A 15736-nucleotide genomic window follows, 5' to 3' on the forward strand; every position below is an offset into this window, starting at 1 on the left:
GTATGCCAAGATTTAATGTTTAAAGCACAGAGATTCTGCTGCCTTTTCAGGTGGTAACTATTAGCCACAGGAGAAACTTTATTTCTAAATGTAAAAATTACAGAATCAACAGGGGTTATTCAGTCCCTGAGCCTACCAACAAGCCTTTCCCACCATCTCACTTTCCCTTCTGATTTACGAAAACTTTTAATCTAACTTTCCCTCAGTGTTCTCCTTATGCCTTGATCTTAGATCAAAATTAAGATGCCGGCACAAACCTAAGCTGCTCGGGACCTAGCACTGGGCACATGGATGTCTCTGATCTGCTGATGAATGAAAGGAAGTTTCTTCACAGGACCCTGAGCCATTTAGACTGCAAAAGAGAGACCCCTGGTGGCTATTACTTGGCTGAAAGTGCTCTTCCACGCCAAATTGGTCTTAGTGATAAAAGCACCTCCTGATAAAAGATTAAGAAGTCTATTTAGTCAATATTTGTAAAATAAATAAATAAATAAATAAAACAAAAAGCAAAAACCAGTATGTTTGCTTACCGGTGTCCACTTCTGTCCTTTTTCCAATATCATGAAGTGTGTGTTGTCTCCTAAGGTCTGGAAGAACTCTTCTGTGTCTACCACAGTGCCGTCTTCCTCCAGCACCAAAGTGACTAGCCCAGTGGTGATAACCAGAGCCTCCAGAGTCTAAATGGACAACATGACACAGACCAAGTCTGAAGCAAGAGATTTCACTTAACCGATACCATTGACATTGACTTAAGTCATGATTTCAGAAGGGTTGAGTGATTTTCACAGAATTAAAATAGATATTAGTAATTTAATATTGATTTACAAAATTCTAAGATAATGGGTATAATTCTACATCTTTCCCACCACCGGGAACTGCAGTGGTTCTCCCAAGGTCACAGATAAGGGCTTAACTATTATGTCTATAACTATCCATCTACATTTATATATATTTGCCCTTCCCCCCCCATGGTCCTGTCTTCTCTTCCTTTCTAAGTCACATCTATTAGTTCCAAGTGTCCTTCTCCACCCCACCCCATCCTACCCTCTTAATTTTTTTCCTTTTCTCTCTCCAAGTCCTAATGGAGTTGAAGATTAGAGCCCTCTGGTCATCTTCCCCTATCATTGTTCCCCTACTGGGAGTATTGACCAAAATTAATTTGGGGGTGCAGAAGGTGGAAGGTCCGGCTTCTGTAATTGCTTCTCCATTGGACATGGGTATTGGCAGGTAGATCCCTACTCTCACCCTCTTTCTATTTTTTTCTGGTGTTGATAGAATTTTAATGAAAAAGATAATACCATAAGTGGTGGGAAGGACACACAGTTTGCTTGGAAAAGAGAAGATATTTGCTAGATTTATCTTCAGGGATTTTAATGATGTGCAATAGCTAATTATATTGAACAATATTTATAATCACTAAAATCATTTACTTATATTTCAGCAAGTAGAGTAATGATGAAATATGATATTTAAAGGGTTATAGTCTTGTGTGGCATATTTGAACATTTATTTTGTTTTAGGGACTGCATGCTCACATTTTATTTCCATGAGAGTTTTTGCATTAAGACTCCATAAGAATCTAATATTCTTGCTTATCTGATGATCTAGATGAAGAACAATTTGTTCTTACTTATCACTTGTAACCAAAAGCATTCTGAAGTGTGTTACTTCTTGTATTCTCCCTTGCCAAAGAAATAAAGTTACCCAATCAATTTGATGACTTTTTTAAAAAGGTTTTTACTAGTGATTTAATATTGATTTTCAAAATTATAAGATAATAGGGGTATAATTCCACATTATTCCCACCACCAAAGTTCTGTGTCCCTACCCCCTTAGAGTGCAATAGTTCTCCCCAGGTCACAGATATTGGTTATCTATCTGTCTGTCTATCTATCTATCTATCTATCTATCTATCTATCATCTATCTGTCTATCTGTATATAGTTTAGATAGATGCCCCCATGTTTTACCCATTTTATTCAACAAGACAGAGAAAATGAGAGGGGGAGGGAAGATAAAGAGGAAGAGAGAAAGATAGAAAGATAGACACCTACAGACTTGCTTCATTACTATGAAGCATCCCCCTTGCTGGTGGCGATAGCTCCATATATTTTTTGCCTCCAGGGTTATTGCTGAAGCTCGGTGCCTGCACTAGGAATCCACTGCTCCTGGTGGCCATTTTTTCCTTTTTCTTGGATAGGACAGAGATAAATTGAGAGAGGAGGGGGAGATAGAGAGGGAGAGAGAAAGACACCTGCAGGCCTGCAGACCTGCTTCACCGCTTGTGGAACAACCTCCTTCAGGTGTGGAGCCAGGGGCTTGAACCAGGATCCTTGCACAGGTGCTTGCACTTGGGATGGCTAATTTTTAAAAATAAAATTATCTTTTTTTTTTTTCTTTTTTTACTGGATAGAGACTGAAAGAAATTGAAAGGGAAGGAGTAGCTAGAGAGGGAGAGGAAAAAGAGACACCTGCATCACTGCTTTACCTCTCTGGAGGCTCCCCCACCCCAGCTCCCCCAGGAGGGGCCTAGGGCTTAAACCACAGTCCTTGCAGACTGTAACATGTGTTCAGCTGGATGTACCACACCCAACCCCCTAGCTGGCTAATTTCAAGGGTTTTGCTTTTGCACTTAAACATTTTGTGATACAGAGTGCAATGATGTTTCTTTTTCTTTCTTACTCCTCAACCACTTGGAAATGTCTCCCCTTCGACTCTCCAGGGCATGACCTTGACATCTCTGTCTTCACTCTGCCTTAGGCCCCATGCCCCTGGCCTAATGTGGGTGCAGGGGACTTTCTGTGGACTGTGAGGAACCCTGTGGCTCCTCACCTTGCTGAGGAGGTCTTTCAGACTGTTTGCTGTCACACCCCGCCGGCTGCTCCGGTCATGACTGGAAACCCGGAAGGGGCGAGCTGAATGTGTGAGGGGAGTCAGGAGGACCTTCTTGGTCTGTGATCCCATAAATGTCAGGGGCCTGAAAATGAAAAAGAAAAGTAAAAATATAATGTTGACATTGCTTTTAGTAAAGAGTCTTTAGAGAAAGATTGGAAGCACATAGAAGTAAAACAATTGTAATATCTTTATCTACAAGAAAAACATTCAATTGCTGGAGATCTATATCCTGATATCTAAGATCAAACAAGTTATATATAGAGTTAAGAAATACAATCACGGCCCAGGAGGTGCCACAGTGGATAAAAACTTGGACTGAAGCATGGGGTCATGAGTTTGATCCTTGGCATCGCATGTGCCAGAGTGATTCTCTGGTTCCTTCTCTGCTTCCTAATCCTTCTTATCCTCTCTCACATAAATAAGTAAATAAATAAATATTTAAAGAAAAAAACAACAATAATCATTATTCCTATCACATGAGGATATTCAATGTTCTTGTGGTGTTTATTTGAAAAGAAATAGTAAAGGCATGAAAGGAAAAAAATTATTTTCTTTAAACATGAAGAATCTAGGAAATTTTTTTCTGAAGCCCATAAAATAGCTAAGCAAAGTTAAAGAATTATGCACATACATATGTGTGCATTCATGTGGGCAGTTACCTACTTATACAAAAAAAAAAAAAAAACTAAGCAAAAAACTTAAAAGTCACTAGTTAGCAATAAACCAATAAAACATTGATGTAGGACAAACAGTTGACAATGGAAAGCTGCAAACTACAGCTGTGGCTGGAACGAGAACAAGGAAAACCACATGACACTCCATGGTAGTTTCACATGCATCAAAGAATTAATTCAAAATTTCACTGTAGGGTGAGGGATAGATAGATAGCAGAATGGTTATGCAAACAGACTCAAAGTCTCAGGCTCAGTCCTCCACACCACCATGAACCAGAGCTGAACAGTGCTCTGGTAAAAACAAAAAATCTAAATTAATTAATTAATTAAATTCACAATTTTTTTAAAAAAAGAGCTAACATAGGGCTGTGGTGGTAACTCAGCTGGAGGATGTCTGCCCTGCCAAACATACTGCACTGGGGGAAACTGGTGCTGTTCCTCCTTCTCTCTCTCTCTCTTCCTCCATCTGAAAAAAAATGGCCTGGAGCAGTAAAGCCCCTAGTGAAGACAAAAAGAAAAAGGAGAGTTGGGCGGTAGCGCAGCGGGTTAAGCGCAGTTTGAGCCCCTGGCTCCCCACCTGCAGGGGAGTCGCTTCACAGGCGGTGGAGCAGGTCTGCAGGTGTCTGTCTTTCTCTCCCCCTCTCTGTCTTCCCCTCCTGTCTTCATTTCTCTGTCCTATCCAACAATGACTACAACAATAAAACAACAAGGACAATAAAAGAGAATAAATAAATAAAGAAGATGAAGAAGAAGGAGAAGAAGAAAAAGGAGAAGATGAAGGAGAAAGAGAAGGAGGAGAAGGAGAAAAAGGAGAAGATGAAGGAGAAAGAGAAGGAGGAGAAGGAGAAGGAAAAGAAGAAAAAGAACCAAGATAAAACAAATACAAAACTGTTGTCTGGAAGCCAAATTAATTCATAATTTTCTGAGGAAAAGGAAAATCCGAGTCCTCGATTATCAGAGTTTAGTTACCTAGCAGCTACAAAAAAAAAAAAAAAGGTAGCAAAACGGGGGACCAAAAAATAGATTTTAAGAAACTTCTTCTAGGCATTATTTTAAAAGAAAACTCACAAACTTTGATTTATAAATATCAACTCACTTAATCTTGGGGAAACCATGTGAGGCAGTTCTAGTTTTCTCGGCTACAAAAATGAGGATGGGCTGGGTGGTGGCACACCTGGCTGAAGCACATGGTACAGTGCTCAAAGACCTGGGTTCAACACCCCCCATCCCCACCCGCAGGGGCAAAGTTTTGCAAGTGGTGAAGCAGGGCTGCAGGTGTCTCTGTTTCTCTTCCTCTCTATCTCCTCCTCTCTCAATTTCTGACTGCCTCTATCCAATAAATAAAGATAATAAAAATTTTTTAAGAGGGCAGGGGTAGATAGCATAATAGTTATGCAAACAGATTCTCATGCCTGAGGTTCTGAAGTCCCAGGTTCAATCCCCTGTACCAGCATAAACTAGAACTGAGCAGGACTCAGTTAAAAATTAATTAATTTGGGACCAGGTGGTGGCGCATCTGGTTCAGCGCACATGTTACAATACGCAAGGACCCAGGTTCAAGTCCCCAGTCCCCACTTGTAGGGGGAAAGCTTCACAAGTGGTGAAGCAGTGCTGCAGGTGTCTCTCGGTCTCTCACCCTCTCTATCAACCCCTACCCTCTCAATTTCTTTTTTTTTTTTTTTTCCTCCAGGGTTATTGCTGGGCTCGGTGCCTGCACCATGAATCCACTGCTCCTGGAGGCCATTTCCCCCCCTTTTTGTTGCCCTAGTTGTTGCAGCCTCATTACGGTTATTATTGCCATTGTTGACGTTGCTTTGTTGTTGGATAGGACAGAGAGAAATGGAGAGAGGAGGGGAAGACAGAGAAGGGGAGAGAAAGACAGACACCTGCAGACCTGCTTCACCGCCTGTGAAGCGACTCCCCTGCAGGTGGGGAGCCGGGGGCTCGAACCGGGATCCTTACTTCGGTCCCTGCGCTTTGCGCCGCGTGCGCTTAACCCACTGTGCCACCGCCCGACTCCCACCCTCTCAATTTCTGACTGCCTCTATCCAATAAATAAAAATAATTTAAAAATTAAAAAAATATTTAACATTTAATTAATTAAAAAAAATAATTAGTGGTCCGGGAGGTAGCGCAGTGGTAAAGCATTGGATTCTCAAGCATAGGGTTCCCAGTTCAATCCCCGGCAGCACATGTACTAGAGTGATGTCTGGTTCTTTCTCTCTCCTATCTTTCTCATTAATAAATAAATAAATTCTAAAATTAATTAATCAATTAAATTTTAAAAGGGGTGGATGGGTGGGTGGTCGCACACCGGGTTAAGTGCACATAGTATGGAGTGCAAGGAGTCACACAAAGATCCCGGTTCCATCCCCCGGCACCCCACCTGCAGGAGGTGGTTTCACAGGCGGTGAAGCAGGTCTGCAGGTGTCTTTCTCTCCCCCTCTCTATCTTCCTCTCCCCTCCCAATTTCTCTCTGTCCTATCTAAAAATTTGAAAAGATGGCCACAGGAGCAGTGGATTTGTAGCGCAGGCGATAACTCTGGAAACACTAGAAAAGGGTTCTGACTTACTGGAGACGAGTCTAGTAATGTGAAGAGAGTTTCCACCATGGCACACCCTGGTCCCCACCTGCAGGCGGAAAGTTTCATGACTGGTGAAGCAGGGCTACAGGTGTCTCTCTGTCTCTCTCCCTATCAACCTTCCCCTCTCGATTTCTGACTGTCTCTATCCATTAAATAAAGATAAAAAAAAATAAAACAGTCAAAAAAGAAAGAAAGAAAGAGAGCTTCCACCCAGCACTGTGAGCTTAGCATGTTTAGGGATGGACCCATGAGGGGTTATTAAAACATATGTCAACAGAAATTGATAGTATTTCAAGTGGACCTAGCTTTGGACCTGGAATTGTGATGTTTGACTCCTGAGCTCTTCTCTGCATTCCCCCGGGAATCAGCACCATGGCTGCAGAGCCCCCAAACCCTATGTCTATGTCTATCTCACATGCTCCCGTGCTTGCTGGTGTTTTAGATAAATGCTTGTGCAGGGGGCAGACAGGAGAATGAAACAAAGGTTTTTAATTTTAGGACAACCTTGTTGAAGATATAAAGTGAGGACATACTTGCTTTCTGGTACTTAGCACAATTTGTCTGGATTAACCCCATGAAAGTTAAAATCCTAGGAACTAGCTCCATGTTTTGTGAAAGCCTGCAACTGAGTACTTTATTATCTAATAACTACCTACATTTAGCTACATGTGTACACTGTCATTTGTAGAAGTGAATCTAGATTGTAATTTCTTGTGAATAAAGACTTCTTTTTAAAAATAATTCCGGGAGTCGGGCAGTAGTGCAGCGGGTTAAGCACATGTGGTGCAAAGCACAAGGACCCGAGTAAGGATCCCGGTTTGAGTTCCCAGATCCCCACCTGTAGAGGAGGGTTGCTTCACAGGTGGTGAAGCAGGTCTGCAGGTGTCTGTCTTTCTCTCCCCCTCTCTGTTTTCCCCTCCCCTCTCCATTTCTCTCTGTCCTAACAACAATGACATCAACAACAACAATAACTACAACAACAATAAAATAAACAAGGGCAACAAAAGGGAAAATAGATAAATATTAAAAAAAATTTTCTTCATTTGTTATTAATGGTTTCTTACAAGACTGTAAATGAATAAAGACTTATTTGCAGGGTTGGGTGGTGGTGCACCTGGTTGAGTACACAAAGATCCAGGTTCAAGGCCCGGGTCCCCACCTGCAGGGGGAAAGCTCTGTGAGTGATGAAGCAGTATTGCAGGTCTCTCTCTATCTCTCTCTCTTTCTCTTTCTCTCTCTTTTTCAATTTCTGTCTTTGTCCAATAAATAAATAAAGTTAATACAAATAATTTAAAAGACTTCTTTGCTGACTGTCCCACAATACCTAGGTTTAGTGCCAAACACTTATGTTTTAAAATAGGATCCTGGACTGGGGATGGCCAGTGGGTAGAGCCCAGAGCCTGCTTGCATGAACCCCCGGGTTCATTTTTGGTCCCACATTGGAGTGTTGTTCTGGTCTCTCTCTTTCATAAAACAAATGCTTCCTATATCTCAACAACAACTGAACATTCTAGAGTCAAAACTGTACTGTGTATAAGAATCCAGCCTGAAATATACCCATCCAGAGTCACAGGGAGGCCTTGTGATGACTTACATGTGAGCACTTGTTTATGGCCAGAAGTATGTCATCTCCTCAAATACACTAATTATCACCATTCAAAGAAAATGTCACCCTACTTTTTTGATAGGAAATGGTATCTCAAGTTTTCCCAGTTAACAAGGAAAAGATATCGAAACTTTAAGCCTAAAGCAAGAAACTCCACTCTGGAGCACTGGAGTGAGGCTCGTGACAGAAAAGACAGCCATCTTTCCCTTCACACCTCCATCTCCTCGCCCATTGGGTCACCAGATGCTGGTCCCTGTTCAGGCGCCAGATGCCGGGATAGCTTTGCAGGCGGGAGACAGACGACCAGGGACTCATGGCTGAGCTGGGAAGCAGTGCAATGCTTATTGAGAAAAGAATCTGCATTTATAGTTTCCAGGAAGGAAGTGGTAGGGTGGAAAACAGATGTGACTAGGAGAGGGGGTGGAGCAAAAAGAGAGTGCGAACCAATGGGGATTAAACCAGTGCCCTGCAGACAGGGCGGGTCTCAGACAAAACAGTGATTATATAAATAGACCAACAGCCAGAGTCACTATACAGTTTGCTTCTAGTGGGGTCTTTGCAAGGGGACTTTGCCAGGTCAGTGGTCTGTACTGCTGGCTCCCTATGGAATGAGTAGGTAGAGCTCGAGGAGTAAGTCCAAGTCTTGACTGGACACAGCAGAGGGACTGGCAAGCAGACACTGAACTTTTGCCCCGATCTCCAGGCGTTACACCAGGTCCTGCAGTTACACAACGTGGTAAGCAAGCTGCCATGTTCTGTCAACCTGACACTGCAGGGAACGAGCTCACACACTCCTCGTCTCTGAAGACCCCCTTGGCAGTGCAGCGGGGATTGTCCGGGTTGTGTCTTTGGCTGTATACCCTGATTTAACTCTCAGCCTGATCATAGCATCTGAAACCGAGATTGGCCGGTGAAGTCTGCCTGGAGGGGAGAGACATGAGTTCCACTCTAGCCCACACAGAGTGCCCACTGTCACCTGACTTAATGGCTGCAAGACAACTCTATTTTCTTTTATATTTATTTATTTATTTTCCCTTTTGTTGCCCTTGTTGTTTTTCATTGTTGTTGTAGTTATTATTGTTGTTGTTTACTGTTTTATTTATTTTATTTTTGAGAGAGATGAAGAGAGAGAAAGACACAGAGAGAAATACCAGAGCACTGAACATCTCTGGCTGATGGTGATGCGGAGGACTGAACCTGGGACTTCGGAGCCTCAGACTTGAGAGTCTCTTTGCAATAACCATTATGCTATCTACCCCCCTGCCTAAAACAACTCTTACGGATGAGCAAAACAGAGACTCAGGGCAGTAAGAAATTAAAGTCTGGAGTTAGCAAGTGCCAGAGCAGGGCTTTGACTCAGTTTCTGATTTTATGCCAAGGTGCCTACTCCACCAGATGAGAACCCTCAGCAGCAAGGCCCTTTCTTCCCCCCTTAGAAAAGTCCTGACAAGGTCCTCTAGCCCACGGTTAGTGCTGCTACTCCACAGTACCTAGTGCACAGGCGGCAGACAAGCCACATCGTGATGGCAAGAAAGGCTCGAGACAGAATTGGAGAGATGGGAGAATAGGGGTCATGTCTTTGGGATCCATGGTCCATGGCATACATTGAGGACAACGGCTTTGACCTAGTTAACCGCAGTACCACATGTCCTACTGGATGCAAATGCTCACACGCCTTCCTCAGTACCAGTGCTCCAGTGACCTAGCACAGGTGATTACATAAAGTCCTTATTGTCTTTAAACCTCTGACAAGATAAATGCTGGCAGTCATTTCTGGTCCTCCTTCCTCACCCTGGCCACAAGCTAGCCATTCATAATTGAAAAAAAATAAATAAACATAGACTCTATTGTTCCTTTTCTCTTTCACCTAGCCAAGAACTGGGCCAGTGCTGAAGGAAGTGTTCATGGAGCACACATAAAACCATTCTGGAAGACATGAATGTTCAATTTTAGCATCCTTTTCAAGGAACAGGATGGATGGTTTGAGGCGCTGAGCTATGTAAAATCCGGGCTGTAGTCTCTATAACACAAAAGGTGCTGAGTACAACTTTATATCCACTAAACCTACTTAGCAATATAACATAACTACTTCCTCCATTCCAGCTAGATGAACAAAGCAACATGGTGAGCTAACTCTCTTCTAATCCTCTATTTAAAAAAATATTTCATTTTAATGAGCAGGAGAGTACAGAGAGAGACACTAGAGCACTGCTTAGCTCTAGTTTTTACTCTGGGGATTAAATTTGGGGCCTCAGTGCCTCAGGCATGAGTCTTTTGGCAGAATCATCATATTCTCTTGTGTCCTCAGCCATCTGCTCCTCTTAAATGGGCTGATTGTGCCATTGGTCTACCAGCACAAGGCCCAACACGTGTTGCCACTTCTCCCCTCCATATCTTTTACTAAAAATTTTATTTATTTACTTTCCCTTTTGTTGTCCTTGTTGCTTTTATTGTTGTAGCTATTACTGTTGTCATTGTTAGATAGGACAGAGAGAAATGCAGAGAGGAAGGGAAGATAGAGACAGGGAGAGAAAGACACCTGCAGACCTGCTTCACGGCCTGTGAAGGGACTCCCCTGTAGGTGGGAAGCTGGGGGCTCGAACCAGGATCCTTATGCTAGTCCTTGTGCTTCACGCCACGTGTGTTTAACCCGCTGTGCTACCACCCAACTCCCTCCCCTCCATATCTTAATGTAAGATTGAAGCTACATTCAGTAGCTTAAGTTGAAGCAGGGACACTGAGGAGACTTGGAGTTCTGCTCTCAGATGCCCTGCCCTGGCTAGAGCTGCCCTCCACTCCCTGGGAGATCGTGAAGCAGGACGGACAGCGGTTTGCTAAAAGGAAAAAGGCAAAGCACAAGGAAACAGGCTGGCCAAGGAAGTGAGCTGGTGCAGGAAGTCAAGATGACACACGAGAAGTCAGAATTCACAGAATCATCTTAAAACTCTGAGTGGGCCGGTCTCCCAGAAGTGAAAGAGACAGAAGCTCTTTGTGTTCTCCTCTGAGGGAGGCAGGGCTCTCTCTGCTTAGATAAGGAGCAGCGTGTGTCCAGCTGCAGCTGATTGTAGGGGTGAACTTTACTCCAGTATGATGAGGCTAGAAATCATATTTGTTTGATTGTTTATTTACTTGTTTGTTTGCCTCCAGAGTTATTGCTGGGGCTCAGTGCCTGCACTATGAATCCCCTGCTCCTGGTGGCCTTTTCTTTTCTTTTCTTTCCTATTTTGTTGCCCTTGTTGTTATTGGATAGGACAGAGAGAAATGGAGAGACAGGAGCTTGAATCGGGATCCTTATGCTGGTCCTTGTGCTTTGCGCCATGTGCGCTTAAACCGCGGTGCTACCACCTGGCCCCCTAGAAATCATCTTTACATGTCACCTTCTGAAGGCTTATTATGAAAGTGCAGGAGCCAAATTTCTCTTTTTAAATTTTTTTTATTACTTATTACTGGGTAGAGACAGACAAAATTGAGAGGGGAGGGGGAGGTGGAGAGGGAGAGAGACAGGGAGACACCTGCAGTCCTGCTTCACCACTTGTGAAGCTTTCCTCCTGCAGGTGGGGACCGGAGCCTTGAACTTGTGTCCTTGAGCATAGTAGTACCTGCACTTAGGGAGCCAGACTTCAACAGGGAAGGATTTAGTTGTCGTGGGTGGTAATGTAGCAGCAGAGGCTGGCAGGTGAAGGAGCTCGCCTGGGAAGGCGCCTGCAGGGCCATGCATGCTACCCGTTTGAGCCTTCTCCTCCCCCCCCTGCTCAGGACACCCCATGGGGCTTTTGTGGCTGTGCTGTCTCTCCCTCTCTTGTTGTTTCTCTTTCTGAGAAAACAGCTCAGAGCAGTCACACCTAGGGACTATTCAGAGTGACACTCTGACTGAGGGAAACCCCCATTTCACGACTAGGTGGGAAAGAAGGAACCCCCAGAAGGCTAATGCAGCACAGGAAGGAGTAGAATATAAGTTAACTGAACACTGAAACTGAAGTCAGCAGATAGAAATGTTAATGGAAGTGGTGGCATCAATACGGAACCACAGATGCGGGCACCAAACCCCAGCAATAACCCTGGAGGCTAAAATAAAATAAAATAAATAAAATAAAATATAAGAACTAAGACCCTTGGTACAGGCAAAATGCAGGTGGGGGTAGATAGCATAATGGTTATACAAAGAGACTCTCATGCTTGAGGCTCCATAGTCCCAGGTTCAATCCCCTGCACCACCATAAACCAGAGCTGAGCAAGGCTCTGGTTAAAAGAAAACAAACAAAAAAAAAAACCCCTACAAAATGGTTCACTTGGATAATGGGCCTGACTCAGGGAGGAAGCTTCTCTGTTGTAGGGTTTTCCCCTTTCCCTCTGTCTGTTTCTTTCAATCTGAGAAAATTGACTGGGGGTAGGAAGGCCTGGTGACAACAATAATAACAAAGAATTTAGACCCTGGAAGGAGTAAACATCAGTAATCTGGGAGATTTACTTGTAGAAAACCCCATTCTTTGTTTAGGTCACTGAGGAGGTTTTGATAAAATCTGTACTGAACTGGCAGCTTTTTGAGACCTTGAGTTGCCTGGTCAAAGAAAGGAGAGGCACTTAATGGCCGAAAAAGCAGCCCTTTTCACTTTGCTCAGACAACAATCTGTATCAGCTTTTAACAGTTTTAGCAGTGACGTGAGTGTTGTCTCTGTTGGGACACAAAGACAGAGCAGACTTTCATGGCAGGTCTCTACTGATTACTAAAGATTAACAAATGCACGGCAGGCTTAGGACTTTATACTCGCTTAATGTTAATCAGCTAGGTGCGGGCCAAGTAGTGCCGGTGCACCTGGCTAAGCACATATAACACAGTGCACAGAGACCCAGGTTCAAGCCCCTGGGCCTCATCTGCAGGCAGAAAGCTTCACAAATGGTGAAGCAGGGCTGTCTCTTTCTCTTTCTCTATCTTCCTCTCCCTTCTCAGTTTTTGTCTCTATCCAATAATAACAATAAAAAAATAAATAAATAACTAGGTATAGGTCAACTGAATCATTTCCTTGGTGAAATACACTTATTTACTAGTAAAAGACAGAGGTAACAAATATTCTACCATTCAGTTTAAGCTGAAGGGCATGGAGAGGGGACAGAAGCCCGCAGGATGAGAATGAATTGGCTCTCACCTTGACCTGAATCATTTCCTTGGTGAAATACACTTATTTACTAGTAAAAGACAGAGGTAACAAATATTCTACCATTCAGTTTAAGCTGAAGGGCATGGAGAGGGGACAGAAGCCAGCAGGATGAGAATGAATTGGCTCTCACCTTGACCTGGGGCTCAGGCAGGTCTTCAGCCTGGACCTGGCTTTAGAGAAATTCAGAGAAGAAAAGTGTCTTTCTTTCCTCTAAGTATTCCTGATCATTTTTCTTCACTTTTTTTTTCTTCCAGGGTTATTACTAGGGCTTGGTGCTGCCATTACGAATACACTCCTCCTGGAGGCCATTTAAAATTTTTTTTTACTTGACAGGACAGAGAGAAATTGAGAGAGGAAGGGGAGATAGAGAAGGGGAGAGAAAGCTAGACACCTGCAGACCTGCTTCACCACTTGTGAAGCTTCCCCCCTGCAGGTGGGGAGTGGGTCCTCGTGTTTTGTACTATGTTGTGTTTAACTGGGTGCACCGCCACCTGAACCCCCTTTATCATTTTCTTAGTACTGATTATTTTCTTCAAGATTAGTTTGGAAGCAGGTACATTTCAAAGAATTACAGTTACCTCAGAATCAGATTGGTTTTCAAAGAATTGGGACAACAGTATGTCCCAAATGGTCATTCACTCACTCATCCCTAGGGTTGGCCAAGTTGTAAAGTAACTTGTCTTAGGAGACTAGACATTTCCTTAGGTTTTGATTGGCCAGTATTTCATAAGAGAGTGGACTTGTACCACAAGCTTGACCCAGTGGAAATCTGGCACAGATACTTTTTTGGACATAGGGATCTTAAAGGGGTCAGGTACAAATTCAGCATTCATTCCACATCCTTGCATGCTTCCTCCTACTGCTCCAGGCAACAACGCCCAGTGTCCATGCTGCTCTTAGCAGCTTAAAACTCCAGTCCAATTCATCAGTGCTTCGGCAAATTTCGTAACTGGTATACTCAGTGAAAGAAGTTTGGAGGCTATACTCCAATTTTAAAGTTGAGATTGGCCCCTGAAAGAGGTTATTGTGAGGGGTGGGGTTGAAACTCGAAGTAGAGGAAGAAAATGAGGAAAGCAGCTGAGGACCTTAACTTTCTGCTAGAAGGTACACGTGCATGAGTGCGTTCCCACCTTACCAATTGGCGTGTGCATGTATTTAAGAGAAAACTAGTGTCCTTCAGAGACCATTATAATTTTGTGTCTATTTACCTAACCTGGACTATTACACACAATTTCCTTTAAACGTCCAAGTGCAGAAACCTCTAGATAATACTATTTTGAGAAATGATTCTTTTTTGCCTTCCTCCCACCCAGAACCTGCGACTCTTCCCCTTCCCTGCATACACATAAAACTGACCACCTTTGAGAACCTGCATTGGAAAATACTCAAGGGTTTTCCCATCTTTTAGGAAGTACTTTGGAGGTGTTCAGAGAAAGCCAACCCCTCCCCCTAGTATACTTTTAAGCGACTTCCGTGCAATCATTTTAGTATTTTGCCAACAGCGATTGATTTTTTGTCTGTGTCCAAATATGAAGATAAACCCAAGCGAGAGGGCAAAGAGATAAGTTGCTCCAACCACTGGCTGGCCCTGGGAGCAGAGGCCGGAGGAGGGAGGCTGAGTTCACAGTCTCTGGTCGCCCTTGGTCCCTCCCTTTGTAGGTGGCGGAGAGCAGGTACACTTCCCTCCACATCACCTCCTTACAAAACCGGGTGAGCTCACCGGGAGCCTGGAGCCATGAGTCCCGGAGCTGTCAGGGCCGACTGTGCGCAGCAAGGTGGCCCACCCTCGTCTAGGAGCCCAGAAGTCACCACGCGCCACCCCCTCGCCTCTCGTGCCCAGCCTCACGCATCAGCTCCTGTGTGACCCCAAAAAGCCTTGACCTCGAGCACCCAGGAGTCTCCATTGCCCACGCTATCGTCATCGGCCACGAGGCGGCAGCACAATATTTGTCCACTCCCGCACTCACCACTGTCACCTGTTCTGAGGACGCCCGCGCACGTCAGGAGCACCACACCTGGTTTGTGCTGCCAGCCCGGAGGCGGGTGTCGGGGGTTGGGTGGAGGCTGCAGCGGGAGGGGATCTGCGCGCTGGCGTGGGCGTGAGTGGGGGACCTGGGCGCTCTAGGGTGCGGGGCGCACGGGGTGCAGGGCGCATAGGCCTGGGGGCGCAGGGCGCACTGGGTGCACGGGCCGGGCAGGCAGGAGCTCCTGGGGCGCGGGAAGCATGGGGTGCAGGGCTCACTGGGCACGGGGTGCAGGGCGCATAGGCCTGGGGGCGCAGGGCGCACTGGATGCACGGGCCGGGCAGGCAGGAGCTCCTGGGGCGTGGGAAGCATGGGGTGCAGGGCTCACTGGGCACGGGGTGCAGGGCGCATAGGCCGGGAGGGTAGGACCTCCTGGGGGCACAGGGCGCAGGGACCCGAAGGGCAGGGGTTCCTGGGACGGGGGACGCACGGGGTGCAGGGCGCACGGGCCGCGAGGTCAGGGGCCCCTGAGGATGCTGGAGGATGACGGGCAGCGCGGGAAGCGGGGTGCACTGGGGAGCAGGTACAGCCCAGAGCTGGGTCTGTGGCCACTCGCCTGATGAGAGCTCCAGCGTAGTCCCAGGCAGCCTCCATGGCTCGAGTCCCCTGCGCAGGCACTGCGTCCCCACGACGGCACCGCCTCTTAAGGCGCCTGGGGCCGCCCCGCCCCGCCTGCCCGCCCCTCGGGCTTGACCCGCGCTGGGCGAGGACGGTGGCCCTGGACTCGCCTCGCCAAGGTTGCGGCCCGCGCTCTGCTGGCGCTGGGGTCCGGGGCCTTCCCGCGGAGAACCGGGCCA

The 15736-nt window shown here is 45.5% G+C and overlaps 1 protein-coding gene across 1 annotated transcript; it reads right to left on the reverse strand.

Moving 5' to 3' along the window:
* Positions 1-449: 449 nt before the first annotated feature.
* Positions 450-15696, reverse strand: CIDEA (cell death inducing DFFA like effector a). Its single transcript, XM_060184294.1, has 3 exons — positions 15496-15696; positions 2832-2976; positions 450-677 (listed from the first exon to the last, which is right to left on the reverse strand). The coding sequence occupies exons 1-3, from the start codon at positions 15531-15533 to the stop codon at positions 465-467; spliced, it is 396 nt and encodes a 131-aa protein (XP_060040277.1). The 5' UTR covers positions 15534-15696; the 3' UTR covers positions 450-464.
* Between the last annotated feature and the right edge of the window lie 40 nt (positions 15697-15736).

The sequence above is a fragment of the Erinaceus europaeus genome, unplaced genomic scaffold, assembly GCF_950295315.1.
Source record: "Erinaceus europaeus unplaced genomic scaffold, mEriEur2.1 scaffold_564, whole genome shotgun sequence".
Classification (NCBI taxonomy): Eukaryota; Metazoa; Chordata; class Mammalia; order Eulipotyphla; family Erinaceidae; genus Erinaceus; species Erinaceus europaeus.

What these genes read in the sequence shown, in the direction of transcription:
- CIDEA (XM_060184294.1), bottom strand. Translation starts at nt 15,533, where the DNA reads ATGGAGGCTGCCTGGGACTACGCTGGAGCTCTCATCAG. An exon ending in TACGCTGGAGCTCTCATCAG is followed by an intron (nt 2,977 to 15,495) that starts GCGAGTGGCCAC and finishes TTTCATTTTCAG; the next exon opens with GCCCCTGACATTTATGGGAT. An exon ending in TGAAAGACCTCCTCAGCAAG is followed by an intron (nt 678 to 2,831) that starts GTGAGGAGCCAC and finishes TTGTCCATTTAG; the next exon opens with ACTCTGGAGGCTCTGGTTAT.